Below are 24,977 nucleotides of genomic sequence, written 5' to 3'. Positions count from 1 at the left end.
GAGGAGCCTGATGTGGGGCTCGATCCCATAACGCCGGGATCACGCCCTGAGCCGAAGGCAGACGCTTAACCGCTGTGCCACCCAGGCGCCCCTCTGCTTGGGTCTTGATCTCAGGGTCATGAGTTCAAGCTCTGTGTTAGGCTCCACTCTAGGCGTGGAACATACTTCAAAAGCGGGGGGGTTGCTAAATAAATAATCTCTTTGTGCATGTGTGTCTGTGTGTGTGAGCAGCCTCTTAGAAAAAAGAATTCCAGGGGCGCCTGCGTAGTGCAGTCGTTAAGCGTCTGCCTTCGGCTCAGGGCGTGATCCCGGCGTTGTGGGATCGAGCCCCACATCGGGCTCCTCTGCTATGAGCCTGCTTCTTCCTCTCCCACTCCCCCTGCTGTGTTCCCTCTCTCGCTGGCTGTCTCTGTCACACATAAATAAAAATAAAATCTTTAAAAAAAAAAGAAAAGAAAAAAGAATTCCATTGTGTGTATATGCCACATTTTTAGTCCTAGGTGTTTTTCAGTCTTTTGTACATTCTGTGATCATAGCTCCGATCCCAGAGAGTTATAGTTGATTTTGGAGCTGTTCACCTACCAGGTGGGGAAGTAGGTCTGATTCATCTCTTCCTCCCCTTCCAAGAGTGGTTTGACCTACTAAGATCTGTGGTTAATTAATTTCAGGGCTCCTAAACATGAAACGATGAGGATTACAATTATATTAACACACATTCTCGGTTCCTTTTCATTTTTCGACTACTCTGTTTATTCTATGCGACAGCTGTTTTGCCTCACCGGGAGAAATTGTAATATGAACTAAAGTAACTTTTCTTGAGTCAAGGGAACCTTGAATGGTTTTTGTTTTCTTCCAGCTGGTAACTGTGAGGTCATAAGCTTGTGACAGCCAGTCATTATAGTTTCCATTCACTCCCAAAAGTCATGTTGGAGTGGGGGTGGAAGACAGAGGATTGCAAAATAAGCCTGTTTTCTGGGGCTGCCCCCTCAGAGAGAGCTGTTGGGCCGGCAGGGTAGTGGCACATTGTTTCTGCTCTGTTGGGCCGTGTGTCCTGCCTCACACTTTTCTTTCTTCTAAGGAAGTTCCTGTGCCCCAGATAACATCAGGACAGGACTAGTTGCCGATTCATCTGTTCTGAAGTAGTGGGAAGAGCTAGGGGGTTAGAGTCAGAAGGACCTGGTTTCAAATTCTAACAACTTTTAATTAGCTGTGTACTCATGAGCAATTTACTTTACCTCTCTGATCTTGTTTTCTCAGCTGTAATAATATTACCAGACATAAAGTGTTGAAAGGAACAAGCGCATAAGGGAAAGCACTCTGCAGGGTAGCCTGGCCCATGGCACTTAGTGGAGGATGACGATGGTAGCTCACATTTGTCAAGCGTACCTTCCGTACCGTACTGCTGTACCAGAAAGCTACATATTTTATATCTGTCATCACCTGGAGCACAGAGAGCCTGTAGGATTTTTTTGTGTCTTCATCATACCCAGCACACAGAGCAGGACGCAGAACAGACACATCCTAAATCCCAAGCTGATGCCAGTTCTCTCGTGGCTGCCATCTGTTGTCTGAAGTCATCTCAGGCCACTCCGCGACATGGAATCTTGTCTGCTGTAACCCTCAGAAGTGGGTATTTTATTCCTGTTTTCAACAAGTTATTTCTGAAATCCTCTGCTTGAACTGGCCAGGTACCAGCTCTCTCTGACTTCTGGCGAGTCTCTCCTCCTCCTCCTGTGTCCTCACCAGTCACGAGAGGGGGGCCGACCGGGGGAGCTCGCAGGGCTTTCCTGGCACGCACATTCTGTGTTGCGGTGTGGGATGCAACTCCTGTTTATTTCCTGAGCCCCTGCTACATGCAGGCTCCCGTGCTGGGATTTTCTACTCACATATTTCCCATCTTCTTTCCTCCAGTTAGTGGAGACTGTCCTTTCTTCCATCACAAGCCAGCCCTGCCTGCACTGTGGATTCCATACCCTCTTTCCTTCTCCGGGACCCATTATGCTGTGGAATTCCCTTTCTCATCTGTGACTTCAACTTCTCCCTCTCTGTCGGGCTCTTCGCGTTAACCTTTTCAGCATTCTTTTTCCAAAACATCCTTTCTTTGACCCACTTTCTCCTCTAGCAAGTGACCCATTTCCTGTCCTTCACGGCTAAACTTAGAGAAAGCTCCTGTCCCCTTTTGATTACCTTCTGCATACTCCTTTGCCTGTTCTAATCTGGCTTGGCTCACACCCTCCTTCTGAAATGGCTTTTACTCAAGTCACTAGTGACTCTGTGTGACTAATTCTGGCCTCAGCAGTCATCATTGGCTTCTGTGATGTTTCCCTGTCCTGTTTTTCCTTCTGTCGCTTCTGCTGACTTATCCTCTCCTTCAACGGTACTGTTACTCTGAGTGCATCCCGAAGGCATCTTCTCTGTACTTCACCTAGGCATTTCCCTTTTCCTTTTCTATGGCTTCCGGGACCTCTAATCCAGAACTTTTCTTAGCACCAGACCTTTAGTCTTCAGCTCTCTATTTAGCGTCACCAGTCTGTGCACTTCTCTCGATTTTTACTGCCATTAACTTAGCCCAGACCATCACCCTGGCCCAGGTCTCCAGCATCTCTTGCTTTTAAAGAATTGTCATTGTCCCTTAGCTAAGCTTCCTTTCAATTTCTCAAGCACACCAGGCTCCTTTCTGCCTCAGGGCCTCTTCTGTCTTCTGCCTAACTCCCGCTGCCCTTTACCTCTCAGCCTCAACTGTCACTCCCTCAAAGAAGCCTCCTCACGTGACCTAGGCTTAGTTAGAAACCCCTTTCTTCGCCCTTTACTGCCTTTGAAATAATTCTTATTTTAGCCTTTTTAATAATTAGTTCTTTCTGTAAGTATTTATTTTTTTTAATGTCATTCTCTCGTAGTTGTGGTTCCATGAGGAGGGAAGCCAGGTCTCTGTTCCAGCATTATATCCCAAGGACCTAGTCCAGTGCCTAGTACTTTAGTAGGCTCCCGGTATATTTTGATGGAAGGAAGAAATGGTTTGGGTGGCTTGCTCAAGCTCAAGATAGTAAGTGACAGAAGACTGGAGTTAGGTGTGTCTGCTTCTGATGTGCCACGGGTCCCCCTTGAGCTCATTCTATAGAGGGGTCCTGCTCTTGAGGTTAAACTGAAACCTGCCTCCCTGTATCTCACGCAGCCCAGGCTCGGGGCCTCCTGATACAGTCTTCTGTGTGATTTCTGTGAGCCCTGGGAGTGCTGGCCCTTCTTGGTTTGACAGTCTACCTGATGACTTTGTTGAAACACTGTGGGATTTGATCCTGCCTGTTGCCACATTAGCATTGTGGGGAGAACTCCAGAAAGTAGGAGCCTAACAGATGCTTTCCTGGACATCCCTCCTCCTGTCTTCACCTCATCCAAGTTCCCTTTGATCCTGCATCCTTTGCCCCTGTGTCCTGAGGGCAGAACTCTGGGGTGATTTGAGGTTAAGCTCTTCCTCAGAGCTCTAACACATCTCCTGAGTCAGAATGTTCCTGTTTCTTGTATTGCCAATGCCGTGGGCCAGAGTGAGTGGCCATGTATCTGTGCTATGTGACTGTACAAGGATCCAGGGCCGAGCTGGACCCAGACCTCTTGGTCTCGTCTCTCTGTTTAGCCAGAACACGTTTCAGAGCCATATGCCTGTCAAGCGCTGGGGAAGTGTTTCTCAGAGGTCCCCCTCCAATACTAACATTCTGAGATTCCAGCTTCTGAGAGTGGTACAGTTAATGGACTCCCACAGGTTTGGCCCTGCCCCCTGACTTAGCTTATCCTTTTCCACTGCCTTTTGTACTCTTGATAAACAAACTGGAATCCTTCAGGTAACTGGCTCTCAGTGAGCTGAGTATCTGATTATTCTACAGCTAACGTTCAGCAGATGTTATGGGACACCTTGGATAGAATTTGGGTAGGAGGCAGAGGGTCTGGGTTCAGGTCCCCTCTTTTCTCTTTCCTCTTTTGGGCTTTGGTTTCCCCGGCGTGAGGGCTGCCCTGGTGTTCTGTGGTAATACTCGAGCTCGCCTTGAGCTGTTTCAGATGGGTTTACCGGAGAGCGAGGTGCACCTGAAGGCAGGAAGCTCTGTATCGTGGGTTCTCGGGGCAGTGGGGCATCTCTGCCTTCTACCCTTGAGGACTTTTGGGATCCGGTAGCAGTTCTGATGGCTGAGAGGCTAGTCCTCAGATGGGCACCTCGGAGGAAGGGAAGCCTCCACGTTGGGCGGAAGTTCTGGCAGGCCCCTGCTGTCGCCCTCTCATAGTCCCTGTCCCGGCATCTGGGTGCCCTCTCCTCTCTCACGAGCCTCAGGGCTTTGGCTTTTTCAGAATACAGGTGTTTGGAAACAGAAGAAAAAGAGAGGAAGCTCAAGTTTAAGGAAATACAAAAAGGCTAGATGCAGTAAATCTTCCTGATGGGTCCAGATGAGATTGTGATAGCAAATGCAGAAGGCTTTTTCACAGTCCATTGTAAGTCTCGCAGAGTGTTTAAAAGTTCTGGAGGTTAGCTGCATAACAGTGTGAATATACTGAGCACTAGTGAACCATACATTTAGAAGTAGTTAAGATGCATATTCTGTATTATGTGTTTTTTACCACAGTTTTTAAGGCAAAGTAAAGAAAAAAAAAGGTCTTAGAAAATGCCAACAAATAAATTTCAACTCTTTTCTCCTTGGGATAGGGGGAAGATGCTATTTAGTTATGTTACAATAAACCACAGGGAAATTATGCAAACTTGGAATTTCTTTTTGGAGCATGGAATTGCTTATTTGTTGTAATTAACTGTGGTAATAAATCATTTTTAATCTAAAAGTAATATATATTCATTAAGGAAAATTTGAGTACAGAAAAGTAGGCAAAAGAAAAACATCTCTTATGATCCTACTACCAAAACATCCTGGTGTGAACATTCTGATCTATTTCCTTCTGATCTTTTTGTCTTTGTATAGGTTTGGGCTTGCCTTTACATTTGACACCAGGCATGTTGTGCCTCCAGTTTTAAACTGTACCTGCTCTCGGACACTTACTGTTACATCTCAGGCTTCAGTTGCCTCGCTGCCTGTTAAGTCCCTTGAGTGTGTACCAGATTTATTTGGGCATTCTCCTATTCTGGGTCATGCGTGATTATTTCCGTTTCTTCGCTTGTTTGTATTATTTTATGGTTTTTCTATTATATACCTTAAAATTCACCATTTTAGCCATTTTTAAAAGTACAGTTCAGTGCATTAGTTACATTCACAATGTTGTGCAGCTCACCAGTATTGCCAAAGTTTTTCATCACCCTGAGCAGAAGCTCTGTGCCCACTAAGCAGTGAGTCCCATTCCCTTCCCTCAGCCCCCGGCCTCCTCTTACCTACTTTTTGTCTCTGTGAATTTGCCTATTCTAGGTATTTTATCATATTAAATGGGATATAATATTTGTCCTTTGGTGTTGGGCATTTCACTTAGCCTACTCTTTCCAAGGTTCATGCATTGTAGCATGTATCAGAACTTCATGATTTTTATGACCAAATAACATTCCATTGTGTGGATATACCATGTTTATTTTGATCTGCTTATCTTTTGATGGACACTCGGGTTATTTCCACCATTTGGATGTTGTGAATAATGCCGCCCTGAGTATTGGCTTACTTGCGTGTTTAGTCTTCGCTTTCATGGGGGAGCGTATATACGTAAGTATGGAGTTGATGTGTCATATGGTAATTCTGTTTAACTTTTTGAGGAATTGCTAAACTCTTTACTTCTTTAATTATAAATAATGCTTAAATGAATATCTGTATACATGAAGCTTTTTTGATATTTTTACTTCTTTAATTACTTGGAGTGACATTAATGAACAGTTAGAGGGCGTGGCAGTTTGAGACGGCGTGCCAGATGCGATCCGGAAGGATTGAACCTCTTTTGCTGCTGCCACAAGTGTTCGGGAATGCCCTTGTCACCAAACCCCCATGGCACTGGATATCGGACTGTTCTGAATTTTAGAAATGTTGTCCATCTCCGATGGAAGCGCAGTCTGGCAGCGCCCGATCACCAGCCCTGAGTCCTTCTACCTCCCGATCTCCTTGTCCCTGATGCTGACCAGCCCAGTGCTCCGGTTCTGTTAGATCTGACTTGCCAACCCAGCTCTGGTCTGTCCTTTTCTCCCCATCCACCCAGCAAAGATGAGGTCGATCTGGCATATAAAAGATGTTTTCTAGCTGTGGGGCCTCCCCCTCCCTCTTTGCCTCCTCTTCAGAAGACCTAAGGCCTCTGTCCTGCTTGGGCTGGTTCTCACGCCTTTCCCGTTGTTTGCTCCTGTTCCTCTCTCTCAGTTCTACAGCGAGTCGGGCATGCCGACCAAACACCTCTCCGACAGTGTGTGTGCCGTGTGTGGGCAGCGGATCTTTGTGGATGTCAGCGAGGAGGGCATCATCGAGAACACATATAGGCTGTCTTGCAATCACGTGTATCCTGCCTGGAGCCCCCTGGGCCTCATCTCTCCTGCCACATGTGCATTCTGGTCAGGGAGGGGAGGGGACGGCCGTGACCCTGGCATACCGTCTAGACCTTTAAGTGCGGGAGAGTCCCGAGAGGGCAGACATTTGGGTGATGCTCTCTGCCAGAGAAGCTGACACCCAAGAGTGAAAACCGGTCTCCCTCCCTCTTTCCCGCAGCTGGGAGCCACTCTCACATAAACAGTTGATAGCCTGGCTGGGTCAGAAAGGAGCCTGAAGCTGCATGCACTGCCCCGAGGCTGGCTCACTTACCAGGAGGAGCATCCTCGAGCCGGATGCCTTCCGAAGCCAGTCCTCCTGAATAACGTTTCCAGTGTTTGTCATGTGCTTGCTCGGCTCTCGTTCTGTGCCATGTATTATCTCTGTTTCACCCCGAAACCACCCCGTAAGCTGGAGATCATTATCCTCACTTCACATGGGAGGAAGCAGGGTCAGAGAGAAGGGCTGTGCCCAAGATTATACAGCTGTAAAGAGGGGAAGCCAGGATTCGAACCTTTCTCTAGAGCTAGTGCGCAGGCACCTCGATGATGGCATGGGGCTCAGTGCCATCCCGGCTGCCCACCATTTCCCTTGACCAGTGGTGCTCAGATTCCACGAGTTCTGCATCCGCGGCTGGTGCATCGTAGGAAAGAAGCAGACGTGTCCCTACTGCAAAGAGAAGGTAGACCTCAAGAGGATGTTCAGCAACCCGTATCCTTTGTTTGGAGTGGGCAGCGGGAAGAAAGTCCCGGCCGGTGTCACTCTGCATTTGGGTCTTCCCAGGGCCCTTCTCCCCCCACCCTGGTACAGACCCACCGTTCCGTTTGGCTTGTGATGGAGGGAAGTTGCGGGTGGGACACGGGGCAGGACTAACAGCTCAGAGTCTCATCCTAGTTCTAGATACCTCAAGGGTAAATTGGTAGCAGTAGCAGCCTGTTTACTGTTCGCTTACTCTGCGCCTGGCACTGTGTTAGGTGCTCCGCCCATGTTATCTCGTTTGATTCTCTAGCAACTCAGTGACCTCGGTGATATTATCCTCATTTCACAAATGAAATGATTCAGAGGTTGAAAAACCTATTCAAGGTTACATCACTAACGAGTGGTGCCTTACCTGTGACATGTGGGGCTGGAGACCAGCTCTGTGCCTGTGGGGAGCCTGCAAGGTGCCAGGGTGGCTGAGGGACTCCCTGTTCCATCCCCTTTCAACACGGGACCGCTGCTTTTCCAAGCTACTCTGTACCCTGCCAACCCTCCCCACTCTGCCCTCCTCACCTCCTCACCACCTGTCTGTTGGAAGTTGCCCAGCCACTGCTCTGGTCCCCCCCTTCACTTTCCCTGGGACCCAGGGGCCCAGCTCTCTCCCCTCCCCTTTCCCGGCTGCCCTGTGTGCCAGGGTTTCCTATCCCCTGGACACTAGCTGGGCTGGGTGGGGGCCACTGCATTCCCAGCAGATTCCCACAGCCCCCGAACCAGAGGCTCTGGCCTGTCCCCTGAAAGTTCCTTGCTTGGTTCTTCTAGGGTCTAGTTCAAGAATGGTTAAGTAACTCCACGGTGAGGCTGAGGGTTGGGGCTTCCCCGCAGTTCTCGAGGATTGGGCCAGGCTGCTCTTTCTGATGCTTTTGGAGGGGTTCCCCCACAGTGTCATGAGGTTTAATCTGTGCTTTCCCCAGAGCTGGATTCCCAGACTCCCTCTCTAAGTGTCTTGCCCAGCATTTAGCTCTTAAGTGATAGGAAGGGAACTCCTCTCTGGGGCTGCTCGGCCTCCGTAGGGCCTGGTGTTTAGTGGTGGATGGGGATTCCTTAGAGCCTCTGCCTGGGGTTATCCCCTGTGACTAGCCTCTTGCTCCCTGTTCCCTTCTGCCTCGGTCCCTAGATTCAGCCCCTTCCTTGACCTAGCAGACCTTCCATTTGGGACATTACAAGAACCTTTGAGGTGACCTCATCCCCCTGCCCACCTCCCTGCAGCCCTTGGCACAGACGGATTTACAGCAGTCTCAGACCGTGTGCTCTCACACCAACGGGCCCTATTCGAGAAGGTGTTATGGGAGGCCCTCTCCGCATGGTGGTCTCAGACAGCTTAGTTTCACCTCTCCACCCTTCTCCCATGTCTGTCCTGTCTTCTGCACTGGTCCCCTCTCCACTGCTTCCCAGTCTCTGGGTTATGCCCTTCTTTCTCAGATGGAGAGGCTGGTGGGGGCTTCCACTCCTTGTAGGCAGCTGATTTCTGTGGAGCAGCTGAAAGTGTAGGCAGACCCTCTCACCCATCCCCTAGGCCAGCCCTAGCAGCTCTGACACATAGCCTCTTTAACGCACTGACAGCTGGGAGAGGCCTCACGTCATGTATGGGCAACTGCTGGATTGGCTTCGATACTTGGTAGCGTGGCAGCCTGTCATCATTGGCCTGGTGCAAGGCATCAACTACGTCTTAGGCCTGGAATAGTTAGGACGAAGAGTATCTGCCCGCCATGGACCTCAGGGCGCTCTCCTCCCTGCCCTCCAAGACTTTCTGGGTGGGAAAGACTCAAAAGGGGCACTTGGGCCACTCAGGACCCCTCCGGCGGTGCCCGGACTGGGGAGGGAGATGATGGAGAGCCAGCCAATGGGGCTGTCAGCAGTGGGGGCTTTTTAAAAGAAAACTATTTTGATGAATATATTTAAAAAACCTTTTTTATTGTGGAGCATAGGAATTGCCCCAAATCCTCCAGGCCTCACCCTCCTCGCTTGAGCAGGGCGGGAGCAGAGCCACAACATTTTTGGTTTAAAGGAGCCTTCTCATCTCTGGCGGAGAGCTTCAGCCCACACCCCCTGCCCTCCCTTCCCTCTGTGGGGCTCCAGCTGGTTCACTCAGTGCGGGAGAGCTCATGGGCTCCACCTGGTACCACGATGCACACTGAGGGAGGGGTGAGATGTCTTCCTTCCTCCCTCTCTGGGCCCCGCAATCAGTGTTGTGTCCAACTCTGTCTTCCCTTGTCCAGGACCCATAGACTGGTTGGGGCAAGTGGGACCTTGTCCTGACTTCCAGGGAGGGAAGCCCTGGGACCTCACAGTTCACTAAGGATTTTTTTGGGGCCAACCAGAAACAGCAGCAGCTTGGGTAACCTGCCCCCCGCCAAGAACAGAGTCTGTGTGTGTGTAGTTGGGTCGTGGGGACTCTAGTTGGCAGCGGTGATTGAAGGCCTCTTGTGCAATCTGACCCTGCAGCCCGGAAGTGGTGACAGGCGCCAAAGACCACTCTGCCACATCACTTCCTTCCCGGAAAGCCTGCGTGAGAGTGTGCGTGTGTGTCTGTTCATGCGTGGCAGTAGAACTATGACAGATAGGACTTCTGCTTGTCGTCAGACAGTGTTCCCTTGAAGCTGCCAGGGGATTCCCAGCCCAGGGAATATCCCTGTCAACTTCCACGTTCATGGGTCCTGCCTGGGCCTGGCAACAGGAGTGGTGGTGGGTGGGAAGAGAAGAAGGCAAGGCCTAGGCAAGTATGGGTTCTCAAAAGAGGTTCCAGGTAGGCCCCAGCTCTGGCCCTAGGAGTTTTGAAGGAAGTGGGAGGGCAAACATGGGCCTTGAGCACTGGGTTCCTAGGGCATGTGGCTCACCTGGGCCTGCCCCTTCAAGCGCAGCAGGAGCCAAGCAGGATCTTGTCACTCCATTCTGAATAAAGCTCCATGAGCTGGGTCAGAAAGCTGAACATCCATCTTGCTTTATTCTTCCCGGGGTCCCTGGGAATGCTTGCCTTTGCTGCCTTTTGCTGTTCCCATTTGAAAGCTGGATCCTACGGGTGGTTGACCCCACCCCTTATCCGTGGGAATGGTGGGATGCCAGACTTCTGTCCTGTGGCAGAAGGGCCCTGGAGCATCACTGGGTGACTCTCTCCTCACTACCTGAGGTGAGGTCAGTGCCCTGCCTGCTACCAACACCCCTTCTCATGGGCCACTCTCAACTTCGGCTTCTCACCCAGCTGTGGCTTCCCATGGTCCCCCACTGCTCATGTCAGTGGGCCCATCCTCAGAGAGTGGTATGGGGACCAGTTGAAGGGTCCAGGGATCATCCTTTCCCTCTTGTCCCCCCTACGCATCAGGCTCATGTGAGAAGCCAAGACCAGACTGTCCAAGGCTCTCTTTTCATACTTCAGCAAGCCTGAGTCCCATGTCCTCCCAGCGGCCCAACTCTTGTCTTGGTTCCACTTTAAGGTAGAGTCCTGTCTCCTTGCCCTCCCATCCCCCAATCCCATCCCCAAAAGACTGTGTCTCAGAAGCCCCAAGCAGCCTTGCCTCCTGACCTAACAGCTGGAGATACTGGCGCTCCCGGGGAGGAGTTTTGTGATGCATCCTGCAAACCTAGTTCCATCTCCTGGCTTCCCTGGCTCTGTCCCCAGCATCCCATCCCCCTGATCACAGACCACAAACCTCGGACACGTGGATCTTGTCCTTCATGCTTGATGTGTGTGTGGACTGGGTCACCAGTCCCTGCCTTTCTGCCTCCACAGACACTGGCATGACCCCGATCATGAGTAACTCCTCCAGCTTTCATCCCCAGTACCTCCCACGCCTCACCCGAGTCCTGGCCCTGCCACAGCCCCAGTCCCGGCTCCATTTGTCCCGTCAGCCACCAGGCTGGTGCATTTATATAGCTCTGTTGTTGCTGGAGCCAGCACTAGGCCGCTTGTTCCCCCTCTTCCCCGGGAAGTGCCCTCCCCTCCTTTTAGGGTCAGCGCTCCGGCTCGTGTTCCAGGTCCTCAGCCTGGCTCTGAGAGGTTCCTGCACACAAGGCCAAAGAATGCTGTCAGCACAGTTCCCACGGCATGGCTCACGCGGGGCCGGACACGGCTGGACTGAGTGGAGCTTCAAGAAGGGGGGATTCTGAAAGAGGGCTCTTCGGGGCTTCTCGAGAGCCAGGTAGGGAGAAATCTAGACTTCCTAGTGGACCTCAACCTGTAGTTCTGGCCAAGGGGCTGGGGGAGAGAAGCAAGAAGGCTTTATGGTTGGGGGGGAGCGGGGGATGGTGGAGGGGGTTGGTGGTTGGAGGGAATGGAGAGCCTGAGAAAGGCCAGGATGACAGGCTGGTGTGATATTGAGCCTGAAATGGTCAAAGTGATCCAACTTGGGGTCCCCAGTGCCTAGGAGAGTTGACCCCTTGAATAGCGGTGTGAATGTGAAAGAAGAAACACAAGGCCTGCTCACATAGACGTGAGGGCTGGTTCTGAAAAGCAAAGTTGGATGCCGAGGTCCCGACTCTTGGCTGGGACGGAATCCACCCGCGAGAGACTCATGAATTCATACCATCTGTGCCTCTGGGAGGGTAAGGCTGAGTGGGGCACCAAAGACCCAGTCCGATACCATCTGGAGAGTAGGGGAACCTGGGAGTTAGCAGGAAGACTCCAAGCCAGCATGAATTCCGGCTGCAGGGATGATGCAGTGCACAGGCTGGCGTCATGCTTGTGTAACCTCTAGTAACTCATGCTTGCTGATTCCCTGGCTACAAAAAAAAGTGAAAGTGAAATAGAGGGGAGAGGGACAGTGCTTTCCCAGAAGGACTTTACTAATCTTGCCCTTCCCAGAAGCTGCTCCAGCGAAGAGGGCTTTGCTTCTCTGTGACGGGGTAAGTCCCTGGCCCCTCTGTGGGTCCGTTTCTCCATCTCTGTAATAAAGGGGTTCGGGTGGACTCACAGTCAGCATCATGTTAACGGCACTAAGAGCTAGGGTGGGCAAGACTGTCACTAGATGGTCTTCAGCGTTGCTGCTAAGTGCTGAAGAGCCCCAGCCTCTGCTGGACGCCTGGAGTAACTGAATGGCAGTGCCTGGCAGCCCAGTCAGAGTTCAGACCACGGGAGGGCTGTGGAGCCCACAAAAGGACAGGCCCATAGGAATGGCTGGGGTCCAGCCACTGAGAATTTTGAGAGAGAAGTAACTTATTCGCATTCTCCTCCCCCGCCAGCCCCCAGAGAGGAAGTTGTTACAGATAAATAGAACCGGGCACGCCAGCTCCTGACACATCCGTCAAGACCATGAGACAGAACTGGACACCAGGTGGGACCCGGGGCTGGCATGGGCGGACGGGTGCGGTCTGAGAACAGAAGGGAGCCGTGCGGGCGCCCTGAGCCTTACCCACCGGGGCATCTCCACTCTGCTGTTGTGCTGTGGCTTTCAGCCTCTGTCCAGGTGCTGTGGTTCTGGGTCCGGTCCAGAGTCTCCCTGTGCTCCATCCAAAAAGGGCCAAGATGTGGGTGGGGCCTGAGGAGCCCTTCTGCTCCTCCGACTTGCTGGGGAGAGCCCAGGAATGTCTGGGCCAGACTTGCGTCCAGGCCAGGATGTTGAGCATTCCTGGCTCAGACAGCAGTTGACCTCTGTGACCGTCCTGCCCTCAGATCGCAGCCCTTTGCGGGTTCTGCTTTTGTGTGCCCACATGTTCTGTCACCTGGCTGGAGCCACACCGATACCTCAGGCCACTGCTGCTGCCTCAGCTGGGATCACGAAGGACCCCTGCCCCTCTCGGCTCCCAGTAACTATGTGGTGCCCAGCATTGGAGGTGACCTGGCCGGAAGTGCAAGGACCACTGAGTAAGGAGCAATTCTGATGGGAGCCCAAAAGGACACAGTGGTCGGGGGGTGGGTTGTGGGCACAGAGGGTCCAAGGGTGGGGTTGACTCCTGAGCTGCCCCCTACCCCCACCTTTTGCTGTGTAGCCCCACCACCCGGGCCAGCTTGCCAGAGCGTTTGGCACATTCCCTCCCACCCAGCACCATGCGTGTGGGTGCAGGGCCCAGCTCCCGAGATGCTCCCTATCCAGTGGGAGGGAGAGGAGTCAGACGTCAGGGTGGTCAGGACTCCCAGAGCCTTGACTGGAATATGCCCCAAGGCCCAGTCTGCTCCCCTTCCCCCAGCCCCCTCCCTCTTTGGCCACCTCGGAGGAACAGTGGCCTCTTGCTGTTGCCTCCTTGGCCAGGGCTCCTAGAGCCACCAGGGCCAAGCACTAGAAAAGGTCATCCTGAAGAAGCAGGCTCAGGAGTCCTCACCTGAACAAAGGGCTCGTCCCCAGATTCCTCTTGTTCAGCCCTGGGCCTCCCTGTAGACAACCACACTTCCCCATTAACTACCCACCTGGGTAGTGGTCACAGCAGCCATCCGGGCTCCTGAACTGCGGAGCCTGGGAGGCAGGCAGCACAGCAGAGGGGAGGGTGTGCTCTGCGGAAGAGCTAACAGTCGCACGTGTCCCTAGATGGAACGCTGACCTTGTCCTGTACCGCCTGCAGCCGCTTCCCCTTCAGCATCCTCTACTGGCTGGGCAACGGCTCCTTCATCGAGCACCTGCCAGGTCGGCTGAGAGAGGGCAGCACCAGGTGAGGGGTGCAGTGGTGAGGCCAGCGGGGGCGGGGGGGGTTCTCCTGCGGTCCTCTCATGGCCTTCCGTCCTCTGCTTCAGCAGGGAGTACCGGGGTGCACGCACCCATCTGCGGAGGGCCCTGGTGCTAGAGGAGCTGAGCCCCACCCTGCGCAACACCAACTTCTCATGCATCTTTGCTGATCCTGAGCAGACCGCCCAGCATCATGTTGTCCTGGCCCAGCTCTGGGTGAGAATGCTGAGGGGAGGTTTCCACGGACAGGAGGAGCAGTACGGGGCAGGGTGGGGGTTGGCCCAGAGTGGCCTCCAGCTAATGTCCACCGTGCCCCCAAGTGGAACTTAGGATTCGAGCAAGGGAGGCATGGCGTAGAGGAAGGTGACAAGAGATATGTCCCCCACCCTTGGGCCTGAGCCTTGTCTGCCTTTGCTTCCCCAGGCTGGGCCGAAGACCGTCCTGCCTTCCACTCAAGAAGCCCCGCCCTCCAGCAGGTCCCCTCTGCCTCGTCACCGCGACAGGTGAACTCCAAAGCCTGGTTGAGTCATCACCTCTTCACTGAGGTCTGCACGCTCTTGCAGCTCAGGCCTCCCTCTGATGGACTGTCCCAGGGAAGGGATGGGGTAACTGCTGCTTCTGACCCACAGTGGTGTCTTTGTCACACCCGGCAGGGCCCGTGGTGGGCATGCATAAATGGTTTTTCAATGGAGGAGTGAAGACATCTCTGTCATTTAAGCCATCATTCCACTTACTTACAGAACTTGGCTCATCCTAGGAGGGAGTGTGGGAAGAGAGGGACTGTCGCTCAGAGTCTAAAGGCAAAACCAGGGGACACTGGCCCTCAAAAGAGAACAAGTGTAGGAAGATCCTATGGCCCCAGAAAGGCCAGGAGAAGAGCCTGGAGAGAAGGTAGGTAGTTGGGAAGACTTGGCAGGGACAGAGATGTGCTCTAGAGAGCCTAAATTTCCCTCTTCCCACACCGATCAAGATAGCTCAGCACTTAAGGGAGAAAAATAGACTTTATTTACAAGTAATAACATTTAGAAAAGATCCATCCCTGGCCCTTAAAAACCTTCCCATCACTCCAAATCCCACCCCAGTCTGGTCTGGGGAAGGTGGGGGATGAGCTGCAGCTGAAGGCTGCCCCACCCCCACCCCCCCGCTGCCACACCCAGGCATGGGGCCTATCTGTTCTGGAAAAGAGCATCTTCTGGGCATCCGAGCCCTTGGGTGGATGAGAGCACCTCTGGGTGCACCCACTAGGTCAGTGCCCAGTCCTGGACTTCAAAAGCGAAGGGCCCTGGTGGGCCCAGCCACCAGGAGCAGCAGGGACTGGGGCCTGCTCCTCCAATGGTCCCTTCCGGATCCGGAGGCTGAGGAGGACTGACTCAGCCCTTGGGCCCAGCCACTCAAAGCCAGCCTCAAGTCTGGTTGTGATGGAGAAGTGATTTTACTCTAAGAAAACATGAGGCAAGGTTGGGAGAAGACCCAGACTCTCCAGGCCTCCGGGGCCAACTCTGAGGACACATCCATTCACCTAGCGAAGGCTCCAGTGAAGATCCAGGTACCAGGCCGGGGTGTGGGCAGGTATCACTGTCTCTAGGGGTCTGGCCACTGTTGGCCTGGGAGCTGAGAGAAGGCACTGAAAGGGACAGAAGGAAAAGGACCAGGCGAGGTCGGCGTTGAGGACACAAGGTGGGGCCTCTCACTGGTCCTGGCCCTTTAGTGCTTTGCCTGAAAGAGAGAAACAGAGTCACGTGGCTGGAGACTTGTGATGGCAGCCTGTACCAGATGGCTCAACGAGGCTTCTTTTGGCTCCCAAATCCCCCTAACTAGGATGCCTTCCTCGGGTGTGACCTGGACGTGTGCCTTCCGGTTCCAGCTGCCGGCTGTGCCAAAGCAGCCCTGGGTCTCCTCTCCTCCATGAGCAGGTACCCAAGACCAGGAGCGCCCACGCTTAGCCCACCTCCAGCGGCCTGGCTGGGCCCTGCCTTGGAAGCCCCCCGAAGGGTGGCCTAGGGGAGTGCCCCACTTCCACCCACTTTCCCAGGAGTCCAGCCACCCTGTTCCCTGTCAGTGCCTCCACCTTGCCCTTGGCCCGCGGGGTGGCAGTGGCGGCAGCGAGGGCGGCGGTGGCAGCGCTGGCCGCGGTAGTGGCGATGCGCGGAGAGCGGCGGGTCCCGCTACGGGTGGTGGGGGAGGCCTTGGACAGGGCTTTCTTTGAGGCTCCCCTCCGCAGCAGGCTGTTCCCAAGCTTCTTGGGCGTGTTGAGGATGCTGAAAGCCATGGACTGGCGGCGGTCGGCCTGTCAGGGAGGGAGGGGCTGTCAAACTGGGCTGCGCTCACGCCCAGCCACCAAGGCCCCTCCCGGGGCTTCCTCCAGCCTCCCACTAACCTGTTTAGCAGCCGGAGCGGCGGCTTTCTTCTGGGCCTCCGTAGTGCTCTGTTTGCGCCCTTCGTGTCGGTCCCGGGGAGTCATGGGGCGTGGGAAACAGCTGGTGGCCTTCTTAGACTATGGGGAAGAGAAGTTCACATCCAAAGCCAGACGTGTGTCTCAGAGCTAAGTGGACCTTGTAAGTCAACACCACCATCCCCCCACCCCCAACAGTCCCCGCATCAAGCCCTCGGAGAGTGAAGGCTCCCCTTTAATCCACTTTTCAAACTTGGGAAGCTGAGCTAGATCTGGACAGGCTGCTAGACAGAACAAAAAGGGAGCCAGAGCCTCCTACCTCAGGGGTACCAGGGCCCTGATGGGGCTCTGAGGAGACCCGTTTGCGCTGCTGCCGGGTGGTGATGCCTGCGCCCTCGGCTATCTGGGCTGGCTGCATGCTGGCTCGGCGCAGGGTCTCCCGGGGGTCACCGGTTTTCATCTCCTCATCTGTGATGGTAGCCAGGCTCAGGGAAGGCTGGGTGGAGCAGAAGGAGAGGTCAGGGGGGCAGGACTGCCCCAGAACTCCTCACTGGCCTGGTATGGAGGGCAACTCAGGCCTTCCTGGGGCCAAAGGCCTCCCTTGCCGTTGTCTTCTCTACTGTTGCCTTGCATGCTGGCCACAGGAGGAGGCCGGAGCAGACCTCCCCCACACACTCAGGCCCACCCATGGTGACCTCACCCCAAACCCTTCTCTGCCAGCCAGTCCATGGAAGCTTATGGTTGCCCTCCACAGCAGGCCAGAGGGCACTGTGGGCACTCTGGGTCAGTGGGTAGTACTGGGGTGGCAGGCCAAGGGAGGAGGAGGGGAGCCGGCCTGGGGCCCGAGCTCACCCTGGACTCCAGGGGGTAGCAGGTCTTCAGGTGTGGGGGGCACACCCGGTTGCGCTGCTGCAACTCTGCGATGCGGTTCCAGTCGTCCAGCTGCTCGGGCTCATCCTGGCAAGTGCCCATGTAGAAGCTATTCCTTCCTGGGGGGGGCAGGGAGATGGGAGCGGGTGGGGCTGGAAGGCCAAGAAAAGTGAGGGCAGCAGCAGCGGGTCACCCCCTGGTCCTGGCATCTTGCCAACCTTTGCGTCCACCACTCCTGTCCCCCTGTCCCGTGCACTTCAGGCTTAGGGCCTCAGAGTCATGCCCTGCTCAGTGCTACAGATCCAGGAGCGGGGTCCCCAGACCACTACTACCCTGGGGGCTGGCTCGCTGCTCTCCCCTGGGGAGGTCAAAAGAGAGCCTCTGCAGAGGCTGTGACATCTTAGAGGAACTAACAGGACCAGGAATTGATACCTAGGGAGTCCTGGAGGGCAAAAGCCTTCAAGAAGAATCCTAGAACACTGGCCCAGCAGGGCTCTTCTGGCACCCCTTACCCCCCTGAGATGGGATAATGAAGGACCTGTGCTGACCGTCACTATTAGTCTGAGAATCCCAGGCCCCTTATGTGAATGCTGCCCATTCACCCTGGCTGAGATGAACAGCAGCCTGATGGACAGGCAAGGCCCTGAGACTGCAGGGAAGAGGGGCAGGTGAGGTGCTGGAAGGTAACCAGCCTTGGGGTTTTAAAAGTTGGCCCCTTTCCTGTGCCAGGATCTGTTTCCCATCTCATGTCTGTGTGTTTCAAGCCCCTGTCGTCCCCTCACCTGGAGGAGCCCCACTGGATACCCCAGCCTGGGAGCGGCGAGCCGAGCTGCGAGTGGTGGGCCGGTAGCCAGGCAGGCTGAGCAGAGCTGAGTTGCCATCGTCAGGAGAGCCCAGGCGGGCTAGAGACTGCGTAGAAGAGGTGGCTCGTGGGCCGGCCTGGGAGGCGGGGGCTGACTGTGTGCTGTAGAAGGATGAATTGGCGCTGTCTGGCTCTTCCACATCTAGCTTCTGGAAGAGAGAATGAATCTGGTAGGGTGGGGCCCTGACAGTCCATAAAGCAGCCTCCTGTTCCCCTTCCTAAAATGCCTGTGTTCCTATCCTGCTTTGCGGGGATCCTTAGCTGCATACCGGCAGGAAACGGGCCTTGCTGCTGAGAATCCTGCACGAGGAGCTGAGGCTGTACCCGTTTTCTCCTGCCTACGGACAACGCTTTGAAGGCAGAGTGTGTATCAGACCATTTTAGAATCAAGGTGTAACAAAGTGATCAGCCTACAGGTCACAGCCAGCGGATGGCAGGGGGCTGGAATGCTCGTCTCCTGGGCTAGTCAGGTTCACCCCACAGCCTCCACTGTCCCTCAACCCGAGCTCAGCACGGCCCTGCCCATCTTTTAGTTCTCCAGCTTCTTGGTAGCAGAGGGCAACCCACACAAAAGAGGGACCCTCTGCTGCACCAAAGGTACCTCTCCACTCCCCAGCCTCCTGAGGATACGGAAACAAGGGCCAGCCGGAGTCCCAAGCCTGGCAGGCAGCCCTCTGGGTGGCCACAATGCATCTCAGCCACCCAGGAGGTGTACTGGAGGCCCAGAGCTGGGCTGTAACTTCTTCATAATCTCTCCCGTCAGCCTGCACAGGGTCAGTGCTACCCATGGAAAGAAACCGGCCTTAGAGCCAGCAGGCATCCAATTCCAGCCCTGCCCCTTTCTAGAAAAGAGGCCTGGTAAGTCCCTGTGTTTCTTGGGACCTCAGCTTTCCCCTCTGTAAGATAGGGACCAGTCAGCCCTGCCAGCCTTGGGAGGCTATTGTTAGGACCCGATGGGAAAGATGCCCTTACGAGCAAGTAAGCCTGACTGGCCTGCAGCCGCACGCCCAGCAGCCTGACCTTGGTCATGGTGATGTTGATGATCTGCGTGGTGCGTCGACGAGCGGAGCGGGTCTTCCGGCCTGAATCCAGGAAGACGTCCCCCAGGGAGTCCAGGCTGCTCTCCAGTGGAGCCTGACCCCGAGCAGGGATCGGGGTGAAGTAGAGAGACTCCAGGGATTCTACCTTGGGGGGCAGTCGCTGGGAGATGGGTGAGGCTGGCTCTCCAGGGATGCTGGTGCCATCTGGCTGGGTTCGAGGCAGCTTGCTGTAGAAAAGGCATTTTGTTCATCCCCATGCTCCAAAGTGACCGGTTCTTACATTTACTACAAGCAGACCAGGTCAAGCACCCCATTCTCGCTCTAATTTTTGAGAGGCACCCAGGAATGCCCTTAACCTGGGCCCTCCCTTCATTCCACTCTCCATCCCTGGTGAGCCCCTCTACTCCCGTGGCTCTCTGAGGTTCTTAACAGTGGCAACTCCCGGACGCCACTGTCCCAGACATCCCCCCCCAGACACTCAGCTCCACAGTGAGTATGTCCAAACTAAGTCCATCCGTCCGTTCCTCCTGGATGTCCTACTTCAGGGAACAGAAGCAGCCTCCCGCTGCGCACCCCCAGCCACGAACACGGGCACAACCCTACCCAACAGCTCGCTAACCACACCCCAGTACGCTTGCATCTCCTTGGCCGGGTCCGCCTCATCTCCTCTCACCTAAACTTAGTGGCACCTGAAGGGAGGCATCAGCCTAGTGACAAGCAGGGACTCAAGCCCACTTCTGCCACTGAGGGACCTTGGGCAGATGACTACCCCTCTATGTCCCAGTCTCATCTGTGAAAAGGAGATAATCATAGAACCCACCTCAGAGGATTGTGAGGGGTAAATAAACGCATTAATATTTTTTGGGTGTTTTTGTAACAGTGTTGACACGTCTCAGCTTCTTTACTGGCTATGAAAACAAGCTTTCTAAAATGCAAACTGGACCACATACTCCCTCATTTCAGACCCTTTCGAGGTCCCTCGATGCTTTTAGGATCAAGTCTAAACTTCAATGGGGATCCCAGCCAGCCCTCCTCACCTCACTTGCCAGCCCAGCCAGGCTCTTTCTTGGCCTCTGCCCTCTGCTCCGCTCTGTTCACTGGGCACACGCACCTTCAGCTCCTTTGCAGACACCGAGCAGAAGTGACAGCCTCCAGGAAGCCCCTTCTGACCACTCGTTTCTTTTTACTCCCATTGTGCCCTATGCAAACATGTGGCCTACCACCTGTGACCAGTTTCCTTACTCTACGAATAAGCTCCCAGAGGGCAGATGGACCGCATCCTTATCACACTAGGCCCAGTGGCCAGGACACAGCCTGACAAACAGTAGGCACTCAGTGGACAAGAGGGCGGCAGAGTGCCTCCTCACCTGGTGATAGTGAGGGGAGTCCCCTCCTCGCAGCTCAAATCCAGGCTGTCAATACTCAAGTCCAGCTGAGGCTTAGCCTGGGGCTCCCGGCTCTTCAGGGCATCAGTCGCCACCTGGAACTTGCCCAGATCGCGAAGCTGCTGGTCAGCATGGGCAACCTGAGGAGGAGAGGGCCAGGGAGAGTGAAGACAAGCCTCAGGCAGAGGCAGCCTGGGAGAGGGGGCGCAGCGGTCCAACACGACGGGTGAGGGAGTCTGTCCGAGCAGATACTCACCTGTGCCTCCAGGCTGCGCACCTGGGCGGTGAGGTGGCGGCAGGTCTGCTCGGCCTCCTTGGTCTTCAGGCCAGCCTGCTGCAGCTCCCGGCCCAGCCGCTCAGCTTCAGCCCGCAGCTCTTTGTTTTCCTTCTGCAGCTGCTCTAGGCCCCGGAGCTGCTCCTGCAGCTCCTGGTTCTGCTGTTTCTTGGCATCATAGTGGGTCTTGGCCTTTTCCATCTACACGGGCAGACGGGGAGGGTGGGGTGCTAGGGGTGGGCAGGGACTGGGGGGCAAGAAGCTGGGCAGTGGGCCAGGGCTGGGGGCCCCTCACCTGTAGCTTGTAGTGCTCAGCTGCCTGCTCCTTCTGGTTCAGCTGGGCCTGCAGCTCATTCAGCTGGGCCTGGAGGCGCTGGGCCTCTTGCTGGCTCTCCCCTCCCTGGGCCTGGAAGGCGTGACAAACGCTGACTGGGGTGGCTTGGTCTGTCCGCTCCACCCAAATCACTGACTTGCCCTGGGCTCCATGGGTGTTTTCAGACTCCTGTATTCTCTCTCAGGACATGCACAAAAAATCCTTTTACCCCTGCCCCCACCTCCCACCTGACTTGGACACACCACACACACCCCCAAGGTCCACATTCTGCAGGAGCTTTCCCTATCTGGCTAATGCCATTTCTGGAAGAGTTCTGACAGCCTTATCTTTGCGACCAGGCACAATCTGTCTCATTCTCTCTCCATGAGTAGTCTCCCCAAGACGACTCCCTACTCCCCAAAAGGGACTGAGCCTCAGGAACACTTGGGTACAGAGCTAGGCACTTGGCCCATGAGCTGAGGAACCGTGAACTCTTTTTCTCCTCAAAACCACTGTGGGAAGTAACTTCCTCCCCATTTCAGAGATGAAGACACAGCTCAGAAATGGAAATGTACTGACCAGGATCATAGCACAGGAAGATTTGAACCTTGGTCCACCTGACTCCAAAGCCTGTGTGGGCTCATTGACGATGCTGCACTGCCTCCCGCCCAGACCACAGACTCCTTGGGAGCAGCGCCCATAGCCAGTTCTTGGTCCCTCTGTGCGAGGCCAGTGAATGCTTAGCTTGTAGCAGACACTGGACTAGCTGGCCTTACCTCTCCTACACCTCTAGCCCCAGGAAGGCCCCCAAATGGAGCATAAGGATCTGGGGGTTTTGTTGAAGATTTTATGTATTTGAGAGAGAGAGAGACAGAGAAAACAAGAGAGAGCACGAGTGAGGAGGAAAGGGAGAGCAGGCTCCCCGATGAGCAGGGAGCCTGATGCGGGGCTCAATCCCAGGACCCCGAGGATCATGATCTGAGCTGAAGGCAGACGCTTAACTGAGTGAACTACCCAGGTGCCCCAGTTTGTTTTTAAGATTTATGTATTTTAGAGTATGCACGGGAGAGGGAGAGCGAGAGAGAATCTCAAACAGCCTCCACCCTGAGCGCAGAGGCTGCCATGGGGCTCAATCTCATGACCCTGAGATCACGACCTGAACCTAAACCAAGAGTCAGACCCTTACCCGCCTGTGCCACCCAGGCGCCCCGATGAGCATGTTATCACACAGTGATGGCATGGAAGGGCGCTGCGGGAAACGAAGCTCTGTGCTCCCACCAACTCCTATGACACACCAGGGCTTTAGTGAGTCCCAGGCCCCCCGGCGCCTAATTCCTCTGCCCCTGGTAAAAGCTGTGAAACCTGAACTCTGAAAAAGCAGATATTAAACCAAAGAAGGTGACATTGCTGAAAGTATTAAGAATATTAAGTGGCCGGGATGCCTGGGTGGCTCAGTCGGTTTAGTGTCTGCCTTCAGCTCAGGTCATGATCCCGGAGTCCTGGGCTCCAGCCCTGTATCAGGCTTCCCGCTCAGAGGGCAGTCTGCTTCTCCGTCTCCCTCTGCCCCGCCCCCCCGCTTGTGTTCTCTCACGCTGTCAAATAAATAAAATCTTCAAAAAATACATTAAGTTGCACTGTAATATCAAATGCTGACGACACTCCTCGAGGCTAGGCTGTCTAGAGAAGTGCTGTCCAAAAAAACTTTCTACAGCGATGGGAGTGTTCTGTATCTGCCTGTCCAATATGGCAGCCCTCGCCATACGTAGCTACTAAGCAAGAGAAATGAAGCTAGTGTGACTGAGAAGCTGAATTTGTAATTAAACCACACAGGACGAGGAGCTGCTATAGTGGAGAAGGAAGGTCTGAGGGATGGGAGTCGTTCTCGTCTTCCCTCTGAGAGCTCCAAGAAGGTGCATGCAAGGGCCCCTGAGCCGCAGGCAGGTGTGAGGCTGTGAGGCCCTCCTCTGCCCCACAGCCCACCACAGCCCGAGGGCTTACAGAGTACCTTCCCTCCCCCACTGTATCCTACCTTGAGCTTCTGCTGCTGCACCTTGCTGGCTTGGTCATGGTCAGCTAACTTCTTAGTCAGTTCTTCCACCTGGAGTAGGGGAGGAAGAGAAGGCAAAACTCAGCAGGCCTTCCCCTGGATGTCCAGAGACCTTAGGAGCTTTCCCCTGATAAATCCCCAGTGTTCCTAGAAGAAACGGGTCCTTTCTCTGGCCTCCAATTAGGGAAGAGCCTGCTGCTAAGGCTGGGTGGCAGGACCTGAGTGAGGTGACCCCATAAGCAGGGGCTGCCAGAGTCATCTGCCCCCGCCTGCCTCTGTCCCCAGCCTGCAGCCTCCAGGCTCAACCCAAATTGAGTCTGGGGAGCTGACACCCCACTACCACGCTACTACTGCCACTATTCCCAGCCCCAGCCTTCCCGGGTTGGGGACAGGAACAGGGGACCGAGTCTGTAATTCTAGCAGACAGTAATGAACACCCAACCCTCCTCCCCAAAACTGCCAAGGCCCACAGATGCTCAGACCTCTTCCCAATCTCCACAGGCTGTTAGGGCTGGTGCTCACAACGTGGCCGCTGGGGTTAGCACTGGGAAGCGGACGGCCGGACGAGACCAGGAGCAGCCCTTCTACCCCAAGCCCACCCCACTCCCACAGAGGAGAGGAGCAGAGGGAGGGAGGGGTCGAGAGGGAGCCTAACAGCCACGAGCGCTGCTGGCTCCTCCACGCGTTCCAGGAGCTCAAGCAGGAACTGCACAGACGAGAAGCAAGAGCTCCACTGCCGACTGTTTGCTATTCGGTCTGAACGTCCCCATCATCTCAGGCTCCCTGGAGGCGTGATGGAAGGAGAGGAGGGCCCGGTTCCTCAGCAGGCCCCAGGTGACTGAGCAGGAGGCGGGTGGAGAGACGGTGCTCCCGCTAAATACCAGCGCGGTAGCCTTGGCGTCTAGGGCAGCCCAGGGAGACCCTGTGAGGGCCCAGCAGCCAGGCCGGCCCACCTCCTGTCTCCCGTCAAGCTTGGCCTTCCTGTTCCGACAGCTCTAGTTCATGCTCCCGGTTAAAGCCCCAGGGGGTGATGGGCAGGTGTCCTGTGCTCACAACCCTCCCTGACCTGTGAGGGCTGCTTTCTTATCACCTTGAGGGCTTCGGCGGGAAAGAAGGGGGCTGGGTTAAACTAGGCCCAGGGTCACTGCCGCTCCTCTTAGTTTGGCACTCAATTTCGGAACAGAACTTGGAGATTTGGGAATCCCAAGGAATGCTGGTCACCAGTTCGGACCTGGGAAAGATGAAGCCTACCCTACCCCTCATCTCTGACAGGCAGATGAGAGAAGGGACAGAAGGATGGGGACGCCGACCTGGGCTGGGTGGGATGAGGCCCGAGAGAGGGCCCAGCACACCGCGCTCCTGGCAGCCCGGGCCTGGACTCCATGGCTTGACCCTGCCCCCTTCACAAACAGTTCGCAACGGGAGCGGGCGGAGGCAAGCTGCGGCTGGGGTCATGCACTGAGACAGGTCACCGCTTAAGCAGCCAGCATTTATTGGGGACCCCAGGCTTTACCTGCTTAGTTTGCTCTCTCTGAAATACCTCTAGCTGCTCCACCTGTGCACGGGGGAGGGGCAATGGGGACAGGGTGAGATGTGGGCAGGAGGGATGCTAGCCCTACTGCCAGGCTGATCTCACTGAGGCTCTGAGACTTCCCTCCAAGGAATGAGACTTGTAGTAATTTTTTTAAATGCCAATTTGGCTCGCTCTAGTCCCCAGCAGCTCCTAGGGTCTCCACTGCAGGCACACCTGCCTAGGACCACGTGCTTCTAGAACAGGCTGATGGCCTTCACAACTCGACTCTCCAGGAACAGAGCCTTCGGGGAGGAGGAAACTACTGGTATTTTCTTTAGGACAGTAGGGGGCAACGTACTTGAACACTACCAGCCACCCTGCGAGCGAGGGGAGACAAGACAGGAGGGGACATCGTCCCTTCTCTCAGGTCCGATCTCTGGGGGCAAGGCTGAGCTGGGC

The 24,977-nt window shown here is 54.9% G+C and overlaps 3 protein-coding genes across 17 annotated transcripts in view; 2 read left to right on the top strand and 1 right to left on the bottom strand.

The window, feature by feature from the left end:
- Positions 1-10,161, top strand: part of RNF121 (ring finger protein 121) — an 80,473-nt gene extending 70,312 nt beyond the window's left edge. For all 4 annotated transcript variants that reach the window (XM_034666420.1, XM_034666418.1, XM_034666419.1 and 1 more), the window contains 3 exons: positions 6,315-6,448; positions 7,086-7,187; positions 8,796-10,161. In XM_034666420.1, coding sequence (XP_034522311.1) covers positions 6,315-6,448; positions 7,086-7,187; positions 8,796-8,916 — 357 coding nt within the window. In that variant the 3' untranslated portion in view covers positions 8,917-10,161. The remainder of the gene's footprint in view (positions 1-6,314; positions 6,449-7,085; positions 7,188-8,795) is intronic.
- A 155-nt stretch (positions 10,162-10,316) lies between these two features.
- Positions 10,317-14,513, top strand: IL18BP (interleukin 18 binding protein). Of its 4 annotated transcripts, none has more exons than XM_034666431.1 (7): positions 10,317-11,368; positions 12,034-12,071; positions 12,408-12,499; positions 12,838-13,029; positions 13,688-13,808; positions 13,891-14,038; positions 14,246-14,513. In XM_034666431.1, the coding sequence occupies exons 3-7, from the start codon at positions 12,478-12,480 to the stop codon at positions 14,327-14,329; spliced, it is 567 nt and encodes a 188-aa protein (XP_034522322.1). In that variant the 5' UTR covers positions 10,317-11,368; positions 12,034-12,071; positions 12,408-12,477; the 3' UTR covers positions 14,330-14,513. The 4 variants fall into 4 exon arrangements, with proteins under 4 accessions (XP_034522322.1, XP_002928030.1, XP_034522321.1 ...); XM_002927984.4 differs by having other exon boundaries at positions 12,031-12,071; XM_034666430.1 differs by having other exon boundaries at positions 10,317-11,771; positions 12,031-12,071.
- Positions 14,514-14,804: 291 nt separating this feature from the next.
- NUMA1 (nuclear mitotic apparatus protein 1) overlaps positions 14,805-24,977 on the bottom strand; it is a 66,306-nt gene continuing 56,133 nt past the window's right edge. For 7 of the 9 annotated variants that reach the window (XM_034666409.1, XM_034666408.1, XM_034666411.1 and 4 more), the window contains exons 15-26: positions 24,519-24,560; positions 22,988-23,056; positions 20,941-21,051; positions 20,628-20,846; positions 20,354-20,511; positions 18,967-19,213; positions 17,867-18,095; positions 17,067-17,236; positions 16,534-16,710; positions 16,200-16,316; positions 15,891-16,109; positions 14,805-15,538 (exon numbers count right to left, since the gene is read on the bottom strand). In XM_034666409.1, coding sequence (XP_034522300.1) covers positions 15,527-15,538; positions 15,891-16,109; positions 16,200-16,316; positions 16,534-16,710; positions 17,067-17,236; positions 17,867-18,095; positions 18,967-19,213; positions 20,354-20,511; positions 20,628-20,846; positions 20,941-21,051; positions 22,988-23,056; positions 24,519-24,560 — 1,770 coding nt within the window. In that variant the 3' untranslated portion in view covers positions 14,805-15,526. The remainder of the gene's footprint in view (positions 15,539-15,890; positions 16,110-16,199; positions 16,317-16,533; positions 16,711-17,066; positions 17,237-17,866; positions 18,096-18,966; positions 19,214-20,353; positions 20,512-20,627; positions 20,847-20,940; positions 21,052-22,987; positions 23,057-24,518; positions 24,561-24,977) is intronic. The other 2 variants (XM_034666414.1, XM_034666415.1) reach the window with 2 other exon arrangements.

The sequence above is a fragment of the Ailuropoda melanoleuca genome, chromosome 8 (assembly GCF_002007445.2).
Source record: "Ailuropoda melanoleuca isolate Jingjing chromosome 8, ASM200744v2, whole genome shotgun sequence".
NCBI classification, from domain to species: Eukaryota; Metazoa; Chordata; class Mammalia; order Carnivora; family Ursidae; genus Ailuropoda; species Ailuropoda melanoleuca.
The sequence above is the reverse complement of the archived record's forward strand: the minus strand, read 5'-3'. Positions and strand labels throughout refer to the sequence as shown.

Bases quoted from the DNA above. Each gene is read 5' to 3' on its own strand.
- IL18BP (XM_034666431.1), top strand. From the start codon at position 12,478: ATGAGACAGAACTGGACACCAG. The intron at 12,500-12,837 runs GTGGGACCCGGG...TCCTGCCCTCAG, and splicing joins GAGACAGAACTGGACACCAG to ATCGCAGCCCTTTGCGGGTT. The intron at 14,039-14,245 runs GTGAGAATGCTG...TTGCTTCCCCAG, and splicing joins TTGTCCTGGCCCAGCTCTGG to GCTGGGCCGAAGACCGTCCT.